Here is a 16,772-nt window from a genome sequence, read left to right on the forward strand (position 1 = left end):
AAACGCGTTTCAGTATGGCCCCTTTACGTTGACGCAGTGAAAGGAGAGTCAGGATCTGCTGTGTCACTTCGCAGCGGTTATAAACCAGCAGCATCTCGATGACGGGGCTTTGGCCAATGTCAAGCTAGCTTCGAGTCTTCTTGCAATCGCGGCTACGTTCTTCCCTTTCCTGCCATCCTCATAAACGATCATTGTTCCCCTTCCGACTACCCCATCCACCCCGGACAAATCGATCGATTCCACGTTACCCAGCTTGAACCTTTTCGGTCGGGCTGCCAAGATCGATTCCTCCCAAGACAGTATGGCGCCCTTCCCGGCTCGAAGGACCGGGTCGCCAAATCCTTCCCCTTCAAAGTCCAAACGCAAGTCCAGGTCGTATCGCAGAGGAGATGACGAAGGTGTCGATGTTGCAGAGCTGGCCCTGTCCATGACGATCGCCGCGGCGTCGGCAGTCAGCGCGCGAGGAGCAGAATTTCCGAAGCGAGATGATGGAGCGCAGGCTGAAAATCGTGAGCCTGGTATGGAACAATCGCAACAGAAGCGTGTGAAACGGCTGCTTGGGTTCGGAGATGAGGAGGAGACCGCCAGCGGTGGTATCGAGATGGAAAATACCGCTATTGAAGCTTCCGCGTCGGCACCTTCTCGGACAGCAACAAGGGCTGCACCTGCGACCATCGAGCCTCTGTCAGCTATCGCAGCCGCTGTGGCAGCCGAGACGACTACCTCGGCCGAGGATGCTCCTCCCTCCCCGACTACCACACCGGAATCCACTAGAGTGGACCGCACATCAACGACTTCGCTATCTTCAGCTTCTAGTGCCAGCGAAACCCCAGCCTCGCCAACAACAGAGAGAACTCGCGATGACCCTAGGACAGAGACCACCTCGACTCCACCAGAGACATCCCGGGCTACTGGGACTGATACGCTATCCGAGACCAGGTTCGACGCTCCTACCGGTAGACCGACTAGTGATACATACATATCGTCAAGTATGACTGGCACTGACACGGCCACGGGCGCCTTGGCAAGCGCGGGAAAAGCCTACGATGATCTGAAAGAGGCAAAATCTCTTGATGACATTCAGGCCGGATATGACGGCAACCCGGTCGGCTACACAATACGTACGTAAAAGTGCACTGGTATTGAAGCACATTCCGCTAACTGTGATGGTTTTTGTAGTGGGACTGGCCATCTTCGCGGTGATCGCAGGAATTCTGTTTTGCGTTTTCAAGAGCCGCAGAGATAAGAGACGACGGACAGAAAGCTTGTAGTCAGCATATCCCCATGAATGAGCGACAATAACACTTACTTGGTCTCTCTGGTCGTTGAGCGGGGCGTTAGCCGTTCGTCGTTCTGCATGCAATATTCTTATCGATGTATAAGACAAACTGATAAGAGCAAGCCGTATCTGGCTGACGAACCTGCTTGTTGTGGCATGAGGCGCATGCGCCTTCGAGCGATGCACAATGCGAAACTCCTCTTCAAATAATTCCTGCCGGTATCATAGTCTCGACAGGTGTACTCGACGCCGTACTCATCCGAGATTTGAGCATATTGTGGTGCTCACTAGAAGATTGTACGCAGCAGTCGGGATGTGACTGCTTCCATTTCTGCAAAACCTTATGGGCAAGTGGCCTTCACCCATCAATTAGGATCATGCCCTTCTGGCGCAAAGACCGAAACAGACTAACATCCCTGTAGAATATGATAGTACCAAACTGAGGGTATGCGCTTTGTCATCGTCAAGGGACAGTCAAGGAATCATGATAGTACAGACGGAATGTACCTGAGGAGTCAAGCCGCCATCCTTGTCACCGTTCGCGTTGATAGCCAGTGGTTTCACTGGCGAATACAGGATCGCGATCACGTGACTTCAGAAACGCGAACCGATCCACGTGTAGATCTAGGTCAGATGGCTAGATGGTTGCTGGATGTCGACGATTCCATATCATTGAATGACAACCACCTCGCTCAAACATCCTAGAGTGCAACCACATCCATCCCGAATCGTCTGGCGTTGTAGGTCGTTCAAGCAGTATCGCTTATTTCGCTCGACGTTGCTGATGGGTTTATCTGTTTCCCTGACCAAGATCTGTTCCTCGACTCATCAACATGGCAATCATCGTGGCCTCCAGCATATTCCGTCCCATCTTCGGGCTCTTTTTTATCATATGCGGCCTGCATGACCTCCGCTATACCTACGGTGCACTTGGAATGGTCGTCATGGGCATTGCCCAAGCTATGATGGGTACCCCACTCATCAAGGTCCAAGGGGACATGGAAGCCGAAGGATTCGGTCTCGGGGCAGCTTTCAGGGTGGGGTCGTTATTGTGGTGCGGATGGTCTGTAGCGAGGCTGGCTCCCGCTGTATCTTTTAGTCTGGTACTCCTCGCTGCGTATCAGGGGTTGCGGGCGACGGGAACGTTGTTGTTATCGTAGGGTTTGGAGGAGGATTCGGACGTCTCGCGTGTGCAGAGAACGGATGTGACCGAAGATCAAGGATATTGGAGGCTCAGTCTGTCGAGATCAAACAACATTACACCCAGCGTGCAAGAAACAAGAAGCAGCTGATTCAGCCAATGCTTCTGCCATTGATTATCAATCCAAATCCTACCAAGTCCTAGCTCGTAGTTGCGGATCTCTCGTACGAAAGACCGGTGGCAGTCGCGACTCGAGATCTTCATTTATTGGCCGAAGTTTCCCCCTTTAGGCGGATTTGCTTCCGAACAATCATCCGAAAAGGCGGCAGTGGCACCGACCGATATTAAAGTGGAGTGGAGGTTTGCGGGGCATGACGATCGGATGACGATCGATGGAATCGATGGAGCAAGTGCGCAAGGCGACCAACGCCGTATATATACTTTGTCAAGTGGAAGGAAGAGGACGGACGGTTCCGACTCATGACATCTTCCCCACTTCGTTTCATTCAAGAACATCAAGTCGCCACGTTCAACTCACACATCTCGTAATCCACAAACCAATCTCTCAACATGCCCCGAGTAATCTTGACAGGCGGAAGTGGAAAGGCAGGTCGACATGTCATCCCTTACCTCATCTCCAAGGGCTACGACGTCCTCAACCTCGACCTCATCGACTTTCCCGACCCAAAAGTACCCGTCTACACCCTCAAAGTCGACCTGACCGATTTGGGCCAGGTCTTCAACGCGTTCACCTCGTTGTTCAACATGGAGGAGTTTGGAATCGAGAGACCCGGACCTCCCCAGACCCCGGATGCTGTCATCCACCTCGCCGCCTATGCACGTAACATGCTCGTACCCGATAACGAGACGTTCAAGGCGAACACGCAGTCGACCTACAACGTGATCGAGGCGGGAGTCAAGCTCGGTATCAAGAAGATCATCATCGCCAGTTCCGAGACTACCTACGGGGTGTGTTTCGCACAGGGGGACAAGGATTGGCACCAGTTCCCTCTCGAAGAGGACTACCCGGTCGATCCCGCTGGTTAGTAATCGCTTCAGTCCAGTATATCATGAGTCGCCAACTAAGCATGACTGCTCTCGCTCCGCCCAGACTCTTACGCCCTTTCGGTAAGTCTTTAGATTATCGTTCACTGGAAGCGTTTTCTTACGTTTTTGGTTTGCGACTTCCTCTAAATAGAAATTGGTGGGCGAACTCACCGCCAAGACCTTCAACATCCGTCGACCAGACGTCGACATCTACGCTCTCCGAATTGGTAACGTGATCGAGCCTCACGAATACGCCCAAAACTTCCCTGGATACATGAAGGACCCGGCTTGTAGGAAACGAAACGCCTGGTCTTACATCGATGCTAGGGACCTCGGTCAGATCTGCCATCTGTGTATCGAGAAGAGCGGGCTCGGTTTTCAGGTGAGCGAGGCGTGGCTTCCGTCGTCCTGTCAAACGTCGCTAATCTTGTTCTCTTTGACTTCATCGCAGGTCTTCAACGCGACCAACGATACCATCACCACCCTCGAGCCGACCAAAGAAGTCCTACAAAAGTACTACCCGAATGTCAAGGTCACCCGTGAGATGGGAGAATACGAGGCGCCCTTGTCGAACAGGAAGATCAGGGAGGTATTAGGATTCAAGGACGTGCACAATTGGCGCGACTATGTCGATGTCGAGAAACTCAAGGCCGAGTTGTCTTGAGTGGAACGAGTGGGGGCTCTGCCCGAAATGTAGCAGATGTTCCAGACCAAATGATAATAAAGCAATCGAGTCTTGAAAGCATGCACTTGATCGAAGAGTCTCGATGTCTTGTCGTTTGTTCCCAACGTAATCATACCTGGCATCGTAGGAGCTTCGATCCTGTTCTGTCACCCCTGGCGTTATCGTGGTCGATATAATCGCTGCCATGACCGCTTTCTGCCTCTCAAGATTTCAAGAACATCCATTACCACCTGCTGAAACAGACTGTTGCCATTGTCCATGTTCAATTCTACCTATAAGGTAGGATTAGGTATATCTAGACCTCTGACCTCATGGATGGTGACGTCAGAATTGCTAGTTCTGGTGGTCCTGTTCCACAAGAGTTAGGAGCCCAATGGAGCAGCTGATGATGCCGAGGAACATAAGTGGTGCACAACAGGTGTTTGCAAAGGCAAGAAGGCCCCTATGGCGGTTTGTCTGTTGGCTCCTCTGACTAGCAAACTAGATCCTCTCTTGCCACAGGCGGCCCCTCGAGATGAAACGGGACGCGCTCGAAATCGCTCGCTCGCGTTCGAACCGTGATCGGCTGCAGCGGCAGAAATTGCGAACGAATGATGAGCAATGTCCCCCTGTAGCCTGTGGTCTCGATCTGTTTCGAACCCTGCCCGACATACCCTCTCAGCGATCAGACCCAACCCTGTGGACTTTCCAAACGACCAGACTTATTTCGTTCCTAGCAAGATGCCTAAAGCCGACCGGACCGCCGTCGACAAGCGAAGAGCGAACTATAAGAAGAACTCTTACACTCAAGCATGGGCAGAAGGTAGATACACCAAAGCCAAGGGGAAGGGCAAGGGCAGGGCCGGAGACGACGATGATGAGGAAGAGGTCAAGGTGAGTCTCGACGAGAGCAAGTGGCCGTCTGTAGTGATGCTGACTCACATGACGATTGGCTTGCAGGGCGTACCTCTGGTATACGCAACGAGTATGCGGGCACCAGGGGTCGTAGTGAACTGTATGCGAGGAAAGGAGAAGAAGTGCGGGATCGAGCTGATGGCAGTATTCAACAACGTAAGCCTGATCAGCTTCCACAAAGCAGGCGAAAACAACTGACTTAGCTCTGGCGGCTTTGCAGATCGCGGACGAGCTGTACCCGGATACCAAGCTGGAAGATTCCGATGACGAGTCCCAACCGAAGAAATCAGGTCCACCCAAGACGGTGGAAGAAGAATTGCAAGCAGAGATCGAAGGCATGAAGAAGGAAAAGGAAAAGAAGGTGTACCGATTCAGTGAGTGAGATCAGATGAGATGCGATCAGCTTTCGTGAAGGGCACTGACAGAACCGTTGGTGAACCTAGGTTTCGTGCAAACCAAGGTCGAATGCTGTAAGCGGGCTCTCGTCTGTGATAATGTTGGCCGAAATGAACTAATATCAAACTTCCTCCAGTCGTCTACATTCACATGAGGAAACCGCTCGATCCGAACCGGATCGTGGAGCACTACCTGAAGAGCGTCGAAACAACAGGCCTAACACAATCGAGGTCCGTACCCTGTACCGAAGAACAGACACCGAGATCCAAATCTCGATTGACTGACCTCGCCGATTCGTCAGGTTCGCACTGAGGCTGATACCCTGTCAGAGCGTGACTAGTCTCGAGGTTGACAAGGTTGTCGCTGCCTGCCGAGACCTCATTGTCGGAGCTGCAGAACGAGTGAAAGCCGAGAAGGGTCCTGAGCATGAGGTGACCGTGAGCCACAGCAGCAGTCAGCAGTGGCTATGTGAGCCCTATGGCTGACGAATCGCGAATCTCTCGTAGTGGAGATTGAACTACAACAGCAAGACCGACTCACGGATAGAGAGGGATGCAGTCGTGAGCAGAGCGAGGGAGATGTCAGACCTCAAGGTGACAATGAAGGGTGCGGACATTGTCGTGGGCATCGAGATCTATAGGGTGAGCGATTTTCGATTAGGATGTTACGAATTAAAGGTGCTGATTGCATCGATACTCAGGGCCTCGCTGCGATCGGAACCATGACGGACTTTGAACGTTTCCGAAGGGTGAGCAGCAGAGGTCTTGTCTGCTGAGATGAACCAATTGCGCATAATTTTGACAGCTACTTCTGATCGTTGTGGGCAGTACAACCCACAAGAGATCTCCCTTGCCGTCAACAAGGGCAAGAAGGACGAGAGCGGACGGGTCATTCAGGCGGGTAAAGATGGGCAAATCCCTACTGAACCGCCCGCCCCGGTCGCCGACGCGGAGACAGCACCAGCTCAGCCCGAGGAGGCGGCTGCTCCGACATCTGCTCCGTCAGAGATCACCACCACCGAAGCGTGATACTGTAGCAACAGGACGAGCATTTCCCTGAATCTCTCTCGTAATCACCTGTATTTGTATACGAGAGGCATTCTATCGGACCACACGAATCGACCCCGCGAATGACGTAGCAAAGACGGGCCCTTCCGAGGTGCGCGTGTCTGTTTATACAATGTGGTACGAACACGAAGCCGAGCACAACAGCCGCAGCGGCAGGATACCTGACACCGTATGAGTGAGGGTTTTCGTGAGCGGTTCGCAGCACGGGCACATCGGGAGCTGAGGAGGATGCCGAATGGGCAGAATCAATTGTGACGTTCGCTCGTCCTCTTCTTGGTCCCTTTTAAATGTTTTCGATCGAATATGTGGCAAGGATCGACAAGTGGCCATCATCAGTGCCATGAAGCAAGGTTGTGAAAAGGCAAGTTGATGTGGCTTAGCGAATGTCTCTGTCTCTCTCGCCCGGCACGTCGTGCTAATCTCGACTATGTTCGGTTGACCTCCTTTCGCTACTCTACTAGACCTTTGGCTCCCCTGTCATCATCGCCATTCTCAGGCTGTGGAACAGTCTCAGCTTGGTGCAGCATCTGGAAAAGAATCCAGAGTGGCAGGTCAGCCGAAAGGGCAAATATCAGGCGACTCGTTACAACTGGGCGAATGCTGGGGGCAGAAAACGGCCGGATGAGCACAGCAATCGCTAGGGACATGCTCAAAACGGCTCAATTTGGATTCTTCAGCTGTCTCACTCACATCCGGCGATGTTACGCCAGGTACGACTCAATCGAGTGGGTCGCTGACAAGCCCAGTGCGCCGCGCGGAACGACAACAGATCAGGAAGTCGGGACCCGCTGATTAGAACAGACCTTTCAGATATGCACATGACTGGTTCTACAATGTGTTACAAACGGGAAGACGAGCACAACAGACGAGAAAGATGACACACCGCCCATAATATTGGCTACACTGGTCGTGACTAGGGAAAACTTTGACTTGATACCAACGAGCGCGGGTATAGCCTGATGTTGCCATACGCTGGCCCGTTGCCCCTTTGCGGTTCCGGATTACGTATAGATGGGCGACTCCCACCCCCGCTTCTTCTCCCTCTTTTCCCTCTCGATCAGGCTCTTGATCCTCCTCTGCTCCTCGTCCGAGATCTTGCCTGTCTTGTCCCCCAAATCGGGGTGACACTTGTAAGCCTTGCCGTCGAGTACGAAGTGTCGTTTTAGGTAGATCTCGTCCAGGGGAATCTGGATCAGGGGGAGCGAGGGCAGGCAGATGTCGGTGACGTTCTTTGCCCAGCCTGTCGACTCTTCATCCGTTAGTGCACGTAGTACGAGTCAATGATTGCAACGCAGGATGGTGACACCTACGGAAATAATCTTGACACCGTTTCGCCGTCCATCCCACCGGTGGATCTTCCAAGATGCTCCTCAAATTATGCAGCTTGTCCCCCAATTTCACCTGTTGCGCCTCTTTGCTCTTCTTCGCTGCGGTGGCCACCTGCAGATCCTTCCTGGCTCTCGCACACATGTCAGGTGGGTCGGTACATTCCTGGTCGGGCGAAATCGGAATCAGGTCGGATGGTCAAGGTCGGCTTTGACGGCTTTTCACCGTGGGTCATCTGCCCCGAAACGAGAGGGAAGACTCACCTCGACGATCCTGGCTACCTCGTCCCCGAATTCCCTGGCGATCTCTTCGATGTCCGTATCTGTATCCTCGACGGTATCGTGCAAGACGGCCGCTTGGAGGGTCGCCAAGTGGGTCACGCCGTAGGTCGAGAGGATGTTTGCCACTCCCTAACGATATGATAATGATTATGTACAGTCGTGTGCGCGCGAGATGGAGCAAAAGGAAATCCGTCAGTCCGATGACCTGATTTTGACGGCCCAGCCTGAGGGAATGAGGAGGCGAAGCGGACAGACGTACGAGAGGATGGTTGATATAAGGTGTAGCATGCTTGTTCTTTCTCCGTTGATTCTCGTGTTTCTATCATCAAGTCGCACCAGGATCCAAAGCGTGACGTCAGAGAATCGACCAATAACACACGCTGCATTCCCCTCTCTGCAATAACAGTACTTACCGTCGCCGCGAAATCCATAGTCTTCAAAAGGGTAGCAACATCCAGCACAGGTTTCCCAGTTTCCTCTTGTGATGAAAGTTCTCCTTGCGGGGAAGACGCGGGCGAGTCTAGTTTGATGGGCGACATGGTGTTACTCAGGGTGACGGCGAGGAGGACGATGAGGATTGTCAAGTGGGTAAAGACGGTGTTGTATCGACCGAGCATCCGACCCCAAGGTCGTTGCGGGATGTCCTTCTCGTCCGATCTAGCTGCTATATATGTATGAGAAGCAGCTTTGAATGAGGTGTGGAATGAAAGGAGAGAGATGGTGGATGGCATGATCATACCCCCTTGTACGAGGATCGACATAGCACGAGACATGTGACTGCTTAGGGGGGGGGGTTGCGTGCAGCTCGAGTCATGACACCGCGGATTCATAAATGACACGTCTTTGTCGCGCGCGCAGACCACTTTAGCCCTGACCCTCCCCGTTCTGGGCAAACAACCAACTTACCACAAGCAAGTATGCAAGTACAGGTAGACGATAGCTGTCTTGTCTGTACATATTCTAGCTTCATCGTACAAGTTACGACTTACGACCTAGTTCTCCTTGCAAATCCTCGGCCATGGACATCCAGCTCCCATCAAACGCGGACGTCGTCGAGCACGACCAGGCGAGCGCGCCGGGAAAGGAACGCGAGCGAGATCCCATCTTGGGCGGTGACCTGATCAACTTGAGCAACGGTGCTGGTGTGGACAGCGAGCAGCGTGAGTTCATGTCGTCGACAGTTGAAGTGCTGCTTGATATCTTAACGGATGTGGACGAACCTCTGTAGAGTCCGAAAATGGAGATGGGGACGAGCAGAACGACGAGGCCGAGGAGGAACCTCTCGGGGACGATCCTCAGACCTTGCACAATCTCGCGACGACCTACCTGGCCGCACAGACCTACCCGCTCGTCATCCCTTCCTACTCGGCATGGTTCAATCTGAGTACGGTCCACGCTCTCGAGAGGAAATCTCTGCCCGAGTTTTTCAGCGGCAAGAACAGGAGCAAGACGCCTCAGATCTACAAGGATTACCGGGATTTCATGATCAATACGTATCGACTGAACCCGTCCGAGTATTTGACGGTGACGGCGTGTAGGAGGAATCTGGCTGGAGATGTGGGAGCGATCATGCGAGTACATGCATTCTTGGAGCAATGGGGATTGATCAATTATCAAGTGGGTTCGGTGTTCGGGTCATGGCAGAGGCAGTCAGGCGTTTCACTGACACGCCCTGCAACCCCCCTTGAATATAATTACAGATTGACCCGGAGACGAAACCCGCCGCTCTCGGTCCTCCATTCACCGGTCATTTCCGAGTCACTCTCGACACTCCTCGGGGCCTCCAACCTCTTCACCCCGGTACGAAACCCACCCCGCAACCCGACCGACCTTCCCTTTCCTCGAGCTCTGCTACACCCCGTCCTCCTCCCCATCCTACCAATCTCGACCTCCGGAAGACCATCTACAACACCTCGGCACACGACACCGTCCCCATCACCGCTCAAGACGCACAAAAGGCCATCAACGACAGCGCCTCCGCCTCGGCCGGTCCGAGTGCGAAAAAGGCCTACTCGTGCGAGGTCTGCGGGGTGGATTGTACACGGGCGAGGTACCACTCGTTGAAGGATGGCAAGTACGTCATCTGCGTTGCTTGTTATTCCAGCGGCAGATTCCCCAGTACGATGCATTCCGGAGGATTCGTCCGGATGGACGACGAGGCGTTCAAGCATGCCACAGCGGCCGAAGGGGGAGAGTGGTCGGACCAGGAGACGCTCTTGCTGCTCGAAGGGATCGAGATGTACGACGAGGACTGGCTCAAGGTCGCCGAGCACGTCGGGACGAGGAGCAAGGAACAGTGCGTCATGCATTTCCTGCAGCTTCCCATCGAGGACCAATACCTCGACGAACCGGGCGCGGAACTAGGACCGCTTAGGTTCGCTAGCAAGTCGTTGAACGGGTCGGCTTCGGGGGGACTGCCGTTCTCGAAAGCCGACAACCCGGTGATGAGCGTTGTAGCCTTTTTGGCGAGCGCGGTAGGGCCCGGGGTGGCTGCCGCAGCGGCTCAGAAGGCGTTGGGCGAGTTGACGGACGGGCTGAAAGCTGGGATCAAGGCGAGTGCGGACAGGGCGGCCGAGGCGGATGCTGCTGCGGAGAAGGAGAAGGAAGCAGAGAGCAAAAAGAGCGAGGCCGAGCAGGATGGAATGCAGGTGGACGAGTCGACGACAGCCGTAGCAGGCGAGAGCGCAACAGGCGAGCCGAAGGTCGAAAAGGACGACGTCGAGATGGACAAGGAGGATGGGGGACGAGAAAAGTCGGTCAATGCCGGCGAGACGTCGACAAGTACAGAAGTAGCGGCCGCATCGACGGGTCTACCACACTCGCACGTCCAGCACGTCGCGACCCTCGCCCTCGGTGCCGCTGCCGCCAAAGCGTCCGCTCTCGCCGTCCATGAGGAACGTCAACTCGAATCCCTCGTCACCCGACTGGTCTCGGCCCAGATGAAAAAGCTCGAGCTCAAACTCGGCATGTTTGAAAAGTTTGAAGAGATGCTCGAGCAGGAGAAACGACAGCTCGAGATTCAAAAACAACAGTTCTTCAAGGACAAGCTCAGCCTGCAGAGTCAGCTGGCCAACGCGCAAGAGTTGTTGAACAAGGCGAGGGCGGGGCAGAACCCTGCTCAGGTTGCGGCGGACGTCGCCAAGGCCATTCAGGCCTCGGCACCACAATCGACGGCAGGCGGCGTTCAACCTGTACCGATGGAAGGGGTGGAAGTACCGACGGACGGGTCGATTAAACCTTTGACGTAGCGAGATGCATGTTTCGCGGCCGGACTAGACAAAACGAAAGAAACGTAGCTTGTTTGCCTCCTCTTCTCAACTTGGGCTCAGAGGTTTTCCTTCCTCCTCTATATCAGCGCCAGCGTTGGCTGCTTTCGATTTGTATCATGATAGATTTCTCCCTCATTAATACGATGTCAAGATTACCTTCGCGAATCGAATACCGGAAATCGGAGATCATACTGAAACCCCAATGTACTAGTATAAGGAGGGCCTCGGGGACTGGAAGACGTGGTCGCTTTCCTGGCCTAGGTTCGACTGGCAGTTCCACTTTGGACTGTCCTTGCGTCTCGCTATGTCAGTTCGTGTCGGTAGCCTCTCTGGAAACAACGGATCACCTGCCTTTCAGCTCCTTGGGATTTGACGCTTCACCTTCAACCCCATCTCGTCGCGATTAGACGCCGACCGGATCAAAATTTGCTTCCGTCTCCCAGGGTCGTCCATATATATATCTTCGAGGTTGACCGTGCTCGCGTCGCTGCTCCGTTCAATCGACCTCGCGGACGATTAGCAGAACGAACAGACTCGACCCTAGCCAGACCAAACAATAGACCCGGAGACCGTCATGTCGGAGCCAGAGGAGACTCTTCCTCGAGCTACGGTTCAGAAGATCGTCAAGGGTGAGCAGCCGAGCGGTCGGCGATCAGCCACGGTATTCGCCGTTATGCGACATGCTCATCAATAATCTACCCTACCCTCCTGGATGCACGTAATTCGCTCGCCTTCCCGGTTACATCCTGGCCCCTCTACGTAGAGATCCTTTCCAATGCCGAGAACGACCCTTCGACAAAAGAGTTCACATGTGCCAAGGAGACTATCGATGTTCTGAGCACAGCATGTGTCGGTGAGCTTTCCTCATACAAGGTCACAGTGGTTCCGAAATCACCTAACGCTTACCGCTTTCCCGCTTGATCACACGTCAGAATTCATCAAGCTGATCGCCCTATCTGCCAATGACGAATGTGAGAAGGACAAGAAAAAGACCATCGCTCCCGAGCATGTGATTTCCGCGATGGACGTGAGTGCAATGGGTCGGGCGTGGCGACTGTCTTCCAGTCTAAGCCTATAATCAATTCTGGGAATCACCACAGACAATCGGGATGGAGCAGTACAAGGAGGACTTGACAGCGACGTGGGATGCTAGCAAAGAGCAGGCCAAGGTAAAAATGCGTCGCGGTATGCCTTTCACCTACTTGACAAGCTAAACCCCTCCTTGATTGCGGTAGGCCATCCAAGAGAGACAGAACAAGGCTTTCAAGACGAACGGGATGTCCGATGCCGAACTCGCAGCCGCACAGGAGAAGCTTTTTGCCGCCAGTCTGGCTCGATACCAAGGCTCGGACGTCAAGCCCGAGTAGCGGAGTATGAACGCCACAAGAGAATCCAAGATGTGCTTTCTACGTTGTATGAATAAGATGTATCCGAGATATCATGGGAGCATACACAGCTTGAGCACCCGATGCATGCCCTTGGCAAGATGAAGCCAGGACTGACACGGCTGTCACGACCGCCACCGCCACCAGCAATCGTAAAAATATATGCAGTAATGTATGACCGTCTAGCATAGACGGGATCGAGGTGCTTCTGTCTCGACTCTCTTTTGTTGAGGTTGGTCACGAAATGTGAGTCGTGAGGTGTACAACGTAATATTATTCTGCGCAGCGAGCGCAAGACCATAGTCTAAACCGAATCCTATTGATCGGTCTTTTCGCCTAAGCGGCAACGGAAGCCCTAGCCATCTTCAAAGCACCGTCCTTGGTGTTGTTGCCTAAAATAGATCGACAGACATCAGTTATGCGCAGCATCATCAAATTTGGTGCTCTAACTCACCTCCAGTAAAGCCGGAAGCGTGAACGAAGATGCATCCCTCGATACCGGAAACATCGCTCAGAGCCTGGTCCCTGACACCCTTCCATCTACATCCGTGATCGTCGACGTCAGATCGTAATCACCAGTGATTGGATCGGAACATCAAACTTACGCATCGGGCATGTCCTTCCTGTTCTTGAAGCTGTCCGCTCGGACCGAGACACACTGGATCCTCCACTTGCCCTCGGGCTTCTCGGAGCTCTCAGGGTAAAGCACGTAAAGGATCTCCTTCTCCGGCTTGATCTGCTCCTCGAGATCAAAGAAGTGGTCCTTCCAAGGCATCGACTATATCATGGCCAGACCGTCGGAGTGTCAGCAAAGCTTGAATCGCGCGTGTTTCCTCGACGTACTTCGCCACTTGCCTGATGGAAGACCATGATCTGGCCGCTCGAGTCGACTTCGAATCGAGAGTCGATGGCAGTCTTGACAAGCTCACGAGCGGGAATCCAAGCGTTAACGTAGAAATCGAGCTTTCGGAAGAACTCGTCTCCGGCCATCTTGGAAGCCTCCTCGAACTTTTGCTGCAAGCGTTGCAACAAGGTCCGGAATCAGTATATTGCATCTGCGAGATCTCGCAGAGGCACTCACGTCAAGGAGGGTGTCGTTAGACTCCTCATTCCATCGAGGGTTGAGGTCTCGCACACGGCCGGGCAAGTTGGTCGAGTCGCTGTATCGAGGCTTGGCATCGGTGTCGTACATCGAGATACCGTTGTCGTTACTGCGAGATCAGGTCCCCATGCGATTAATCCCAACGTCCCACCTTAAAGACAGACATTCTATGAGGAACTTACGCATCGATGGCTTGAACGAAAGACGAGTACATCTTCAACCAAATTGTCTGGGTCTTCTCGTCATCCTCGGCCCAACCGTACATCGTGTTGATAATATGTTTTCCGAAATGCCTAGCAAGCCATTCGCATCAAGGGTTAGCCCAGCAGCGATGAACCTGTCTCACCGCAGTTTCAGACTTACTTCCAGACAAGACCAGCACTGCTGAGCTTGATGGAAAACTCCTTGCCCTCCTCCAATTGACGTCCTCCGACCTTCGACGAAGGGTAAGGGAAGGTACCATCGCCGAATACCTCGTCGAACTCCCTTTGGTGGTGATCGTATCGGTTACGAGCGGGGTCGTACACTCCGCCGACGTCGATGACGATGTCCAGAGTGTCCACTGGAGAGGCAAGTAATCCATCAGTCAGCAAACTGCACTCGGCAGCTTCAGACTCGTAGGTCAGCTGTACTCACAGACTTTCGGGTCACGAGTCCTGGTCAGATCGGCATCCTTGTACTCCGCAGTCTTCCTCAACATGGAGACACCAAGGGATTCATCGGCATGGAATGTGCCCGAGTGCGTTCCAATGGTCTGTTCATCCCGTCCAAATATGAAAGATAAGACTCGGGCTGCTGACTACCGTACACGTGCGGGGGTGTAATTCACCTTGGAAGCCTTCAACTTCTTGGCGATAGGTTCGAGAATAGATGACATGTTCGAATAGGTCGCGAATCGGTTGACTGGGTAAACGTTGAGGGTACTTTTGATGGGTCTATATCTCGTGAATAGTCTCGAGAGCATCCGAAGAGAAAAGAAGAGAGTCTCGCCAGCTCGATGATGAGATATCGACAAGTTATTAGGTCGACCTACTTTTAGAGATCGAACGGTATGCGTTGGGTTCGCCGAGGTCGCTCGCGCGCTTGACCCTCGACTTTTCGCGCTTCTAGCCGGGTCCTCCAGGCTCGAGCAAGGGGGGAATTGTTTCAGGATCGTCTGGTGTTTCAGGATCGCGAAAAGCACCTTGTACAAAGGGGATCGAAGGCTGCGATATAACGATAGAGCACAAAGACAATGCCGATACTTCGTGTGTTCCCCCATACCATCGCTGCTCATGACACGAGATGGACCTGCGACTCTTGGTCACCGCGCTTCTGTTGGCTTGCAACGCCGGCTATCTGATCTGGAAAGCCAAAACTAACCCAAAAGGTCGCTCCTCGTTGACAAGAGGATGGACAGATGGACCAGAGACTCCTGTAAATGAGATAACCATAAGAGGAGCGCAAAAGAGTGCGGAACGAGGTACCGATGGGTTACGAAGCTCTCTGAAGAGTGATTCTGAGAAGCCTCGTAATAAGCTGGAAAGAAGGTGAGTGAGAAATACAAACTCAGAAGTATCCTTGTACTTGCGTTGATGCGATGAAGATTACAATCGGATCACAGGGATTCCAAAAAGACAGTCAGATTCGATCGTGATCAAGAATCAGAGGCAGAGGCAGAGGTCGAGGACATGGTGGGCCTCGATATACAGCTGTCTGAACCTCTGTCGGGGCGGATCAGCGAGACGAACTTGACATCAATGGGCCATGGCATGCGGGTCCATCTGCTGAAGAGCGTCATAGGTCCCAACCCAGAGGACACCTTTGAATCGATTCAGATCAACCTTTCGGAGCTTCCTTACCCCCGATCACGCCAGTCCGCTAAGCAGGACAAGGCAACAGCCGACAGGTTGTTGGGCGATACGGCGCGGTTGGTGTTAGACCTCCGCGAGCTTGAGGTCGACCTGACGATACGCCCGGCTTCAACTTCAGCCGATGGTGAGGGAGGCGGGACGAGTGTGAAGGAATGGATTCAAGCCAGCGATACGTTTGCTAGCTCTGACAAGGTAGCTACAGATGTTCCCGAAGCCATGCTTCCTATGATAGGCCTCGTAGATTCGGTCGCAGAAGCCGAGAAGCAGAACGAGGTTCATCTGAGCCAGCTACTGGCCATCTTGAAACCGTCGAGGGTCAAATTGACGGAGATCTGTCTTGCGGAAGACGCCGACGTCAAGACGTTGTCGGATCCACCTGGACCTACGTTCATCGATCCTTCCAGACCCCTCGTATATACCGGAAAAATGCCGATAGTCATCGCGGGCAATGATTATTTCACGAGACCCAACCAGGTTCTCAACTATCTCGAGATCGGCCCTTGGATCCCCGTGAGCGATCGATGCGAGACGGAATACAAATTCGTCTGTTCACGGTGGCAGATCCGGGTATTGGCCATCAGGGTAGCCTGGCCGGACAAGAAACTCCTTAAACGATCCAGCAGTATACCCTTGCCGGAGATCCTTTGGGATCGGACGATGGGGTTTTCAGCAATGATCGATAGGCAGATCGGGGCCACGGTTTCAGGTTCAGAAGAATCTGTAAAGACTCGAATAGTCTTGATCCTCGACCGGGCCAAGCACGCTGCAAAGATCGCTGACGAACTCGACAGACTAGCCTATGAGGAGGGCAAAGCGAGTCTGCTTCGCGGATCAAGCGACACGAAATCGCACCTCAAGGCGTTCAAGGAGATGGTCTACTTTGTCTGTCCTCAGACGAGCCAAGAGGTGAAACACATATTTTCCGTGCACAGCAAAAAGAAAAAGAAGGACAAGGCGAATATCACCCCCAAACAGCAATCAGCTGATGGGGGCAAGGTGGTCGACCTGCCGCCTCTCGAGCCGAGTCCAAAAAGCAAGGCTTGATGA

The 16,772-nt window shown here is 53.3% G+C and overlaps 8 protein-coding genes across 8 annotated transcripts; 6 read left to right on the plus strand and 2 right to left on the minus strand.

Moving 5' to 3' along the window:
• Window positions 1-1,923: 1,923 nt before the first annotated feature.
• On the plus strand, window positions 1,924-2,828 carry HD553DRAFT_306938 (uncharacterized protein). The gene is made up of 2 exons (XM_046179358.1): window positions 1,924-2,019; window positions 2,091-2,828. Exon 2 carries the CDS (start codon window positions 2,113-2,115, stop codon window positions 2,437-2,439), a length of 327 nt encoding a protein of 108 aa, XP_046038353.1. The 5' UTR covers window positions 1,924-2,019; window positions 2,091-2,112; the 3' UTR covers window positions 2,440-2,828.
• On the plus strand, window positions 2,829-4,211 carry HD553DRAFT_293353 (uncharacterized protein). Its single transcript, XM_046178432.1, has 4 exons — window positions 2,829-3,462; window positions 3,532-3,548; window positions 3,619-3,849; window positions 3,919-4,211. The coding sequence occupies exons 1-4, from the start codon at window positions 2,991-2,993 to the stop codon at window positions 4,129-4,131; spliced, it is 933 nt and encodes a 310-aa protein (XP_046038354.1). The 5' UTR covers window positions 2,829-2,990; the 3' UTR covers window positions 4,132-4,211.
• Window positions 4,212-4,789: 578 nt separating this feature from the next.
• On the plus strand, window positions 4,790-6,607 carry HD553DRAFT_183261 (uncharacterized protein). Its single transcript, XM_046176968.1, has 9 exons — window positions 4,790-5,025; window positions 5,092-5,202; window positions 5,267-5,420; window positions 5,490-5,516; window positions 5,579-5,672; window positions 5,744-5,873; window positions 5,949-6,083; window positions 6,143-6,190; window positions 6,270-6,607. Exons 1-9 carry the CDS (start codon window positions 4,873-4,875, stop codon window positions 6,468-6,470), a joined length of 1,053 nt encoding a protein of 350 aa, XP_046038355.1. The 5' UTR covers window positions 4,790-4,872; the 3' UTR covers window positions 6,471-6,607.
• Window positions 6,608-7,510: 903 nt separating this feature from the next.
• HD553DRAFT_269266 (uncharacterized protein) lies at window positions 7,511-8,655 on the minus strand (the record flags this gene model as incomplete). The annotated part of the gene is made up of 5 exons (XM_046177609.1): window positions 7,511-7,749; window positions 7,820-8,000; window positions 8,099-8,245; window positions 8,376-8,435; window positions 8,530-8,655. 5 exons carry the CDS (start codon window positions 8,653-8,655, stop codon window positions 7,511-7,513), a joined length of 753 nt encoding a protein of 250 aa, XP_046038356.1.
• A 393-nt stretch (window positions 8,656-9,048) lies between these two features.
• Window positions 9,049-11,550, plus strand: HD553DRAFT_348500 (uncharacterized protein). Its single transcript, XM_046183387.1, has 3 exons — window positions 9,049-9,276; window positions 9,345-9,733; window positions 9,817-11,550. Exons 1-3 carry the CDS (start codon window positions 9,135-9,137, stop codon window positions 11,362-11,364), a joined length of 2,079 nt encoding a protein of 692 aa, XP_046038357.1. The 5' UTR covers window positions 9,049-9,134; the 3' UTR covers window positions 11,365-11,550.
• A 311-nt stretch (window positions 11,551-11,861) lies between these two features.
• On the plus strand, window positions 11,862-12,905 carry HD553DRAFT_306950 (histone-fold-containing protein). Its single transcript, XM_046179359.1, has 5 exons — window positions 11,862-12,014; window positions 12,149-12,238; window positions 12,318-12,412; window positions 12,486-12,554; window positions 12,621-12,905. Exons 1-5 carry the CDS (start codon window positions 11,960-11,962, stop codon window positions 12,750-12,752), a joined length of 441 nt encoding a protein of 146 aa, XP_046038358.1. The 5' UTR covers window positions 11,862-11,959; the 3' UTR covers window positions 12,753-12,905.
• On the minus strand, window positions 12,906-14,861 carry HD553DRAFT_306952 (metal-dependent protein hydrolase). Its single transcript, XM_046179360.1, has 9 exons — window positions 14,702-14,861; window positions 14,509-14,626; window positions 14,236-14,434; window positions 14,055-14,165; window positions 13,852-13,981; window positions 13,626-13,784; window positions 13,376-13,548; window positions 13,225-13,310; window positions 12,906-13,162 (listed from the first exon to the last, which is right to left on the minus strand). The coding sequence occupies exons 1-9, from the start codon at window positions 14,834-14,836 to the stop codon at window positions 13,107-13,109; spliced, it is 1,167 nt and encodes a 388-aa protein (XP_046038359.1). The 5' UTR covers window positions 14,837-14,861; the 3' UTR covers window positions 12,906-13,106.
• Window positions 14,862-15,156: 295 nt separating this feature from the next.
• On the plus strand, window positions 15,157-16,769 carry HD553DRAFT_340056 (uncharacterized protein; the record flags this gene model as incomplete). Its single annotated transcript, XM_046182498.1, has 2 exons — window positions 15,157-15,401; window positions 15,476-16,769. The coding sequence occupies 2 exons, from the start codon at window positions 15,157-15,159 to the stop codon at window positions 16,767-16,769; spliced, it is 1,539 nt and encodes a 512-aa protein (XP_046038360.1).
• Window positions 16,770-16,772: the final 3 nt, after the last annotated feature.

This window comes from Filobasidium floriforme (genome assembly GCF_021052385.1).
Source record: "Filobasidium floriforme strain CBS 6241 chromosome Unknown HD553scaffold_5, whole genome shotgun sequence".
In the NCBI taxonomy this organism is placed as follows: Eukaryota; Fungi; Basidiomycota; class Tremellomycetes; order Filobasidiales; family Filobasidiaceae; genus Filobasidium; species Filobasidium floriforme.

What these genes read in the sequence shown, in the direction of transcription:
- HD553DRAFT_348500 (XM_046183387.1), top strand. Translation starts at nt 9,135, where the DNA reads ATGGACATCCAGCTCCCATCAAACGCGGACGTCGTCGAGCACGACCAG. An exon ending in TGGTGTGGACAGCGAGCAGC is followed by an intron (nt 9,277 to 9,344) that starts GTGAGTTCATGT and finishes GAACCTCTGTAG; the next exon opens with AGTCCGAAAATGGAGATGGG. An exon ending in GGGGATTGATCAATTATCAA is followed by an intron (nt 9,734 to 9,816) that starts GTGGGTTCGGTG and finishes ATATAATTACAG; the next exon opens with ATTGACCCGGAGACGAAACC.
- HD553DRAFT_306938 (XM_046179358.1), top strand. Translation starts at nt 2,113, where the DNA reads ATGGCAATCATCGTGGCCTCCAGCATATTCCGTCCCATCTTCGGGCTC.
- HD553DRAFT_306952 (XM_046179360.1), bottom strand. Translation starts at nt 14,836, where the DNA reads ATGCTCTCGAGACTATTCACGAGATATAGACCCATCAAAAGTACCCTC. An exon ending in TTCGTTCAAGCCATCGATGC is followed by an intron (nt 13,982 to 14,054) that starts GTAAGTTCCTCA and finishes CTGATCTCGCAG; the next exon opens with TAACGACAACGGTATCTCGA. An exon ending in AGGAAGGACATGCCCGATGC is followed by an intron (nt 13,311 to 13,375) that starts GTAAGTTTGATG and finishes TCACGGATGTAG; the next exon opens with ATGGAAGGGTGTCAGGGACC.
- HD553DRAFT_293353 (XM_046178432.1), top strand. Translation starts at nt 2,991, where the DNA reads ATGCCCCGAGTAATCTTGACAGGCGGAAGTGGAAAGGCAGGTCGACAT. An exon ending in AGAGCGGGCTCGGTTTTCAG is followed by an intron (nt 3,850 to 3,918) that starts GTGAGCGAGGCG and finishes ACTTCATCGCAG; the next exon opens with GTCTTCAACGCGACCAACGA.
- HD553DRAFT_183261 (XM_046176968.1), top strand. Translation starts at nt 4,873, where the DNA reads ATGCCTAAAGCCGACCGGACCGCCGTCGACAAGCGAAGAGCGAACTAT. An exon ending in ATGATGAGGAAGAGGTCAAG is followed by an intron (nt 5,026 to 5,091) that starts GTGAGTCTCGAC and finishes ATTGGCTTGCAG; the next exon opens with GGCGTACCTCTGGTATACGC. An exon ending in TGGGCATCGAGATCTATAGG is followed by an intron (nt 6,084 to 6,142) that starts GTGAGCGATTTT and finishes ATCGATACTCAG; the next exon opens with GGCCTCGCTGCGATCGGAAC.
- HD553DRAFT_306950 (XM_046179359.1), top strand. Translation starts at nt 11,960, where the DNA reads ATGTCGGAGCCAGAGGAGACTCTTCCTCGAGCTACGGTTCAGAAGATC. An exon ending in TCTGAGCACAGCATGTGTCG is followed by an intron (nt 12,239 to 12,317) that starts GTGAGCTTTCCT and finishes ATCACACGTCAG; the next exon opens with AATTCATCAAGCTGATCGCC. An exon ending in ATGTGATTTCCGCGATGGAC is followed by an intron (nt 12,413 to 12,485) that starts GTGAGTGCAATG and finishes GAATCACCACAG; the next exon opens with ACAATCGGGATGGAGCAGTA.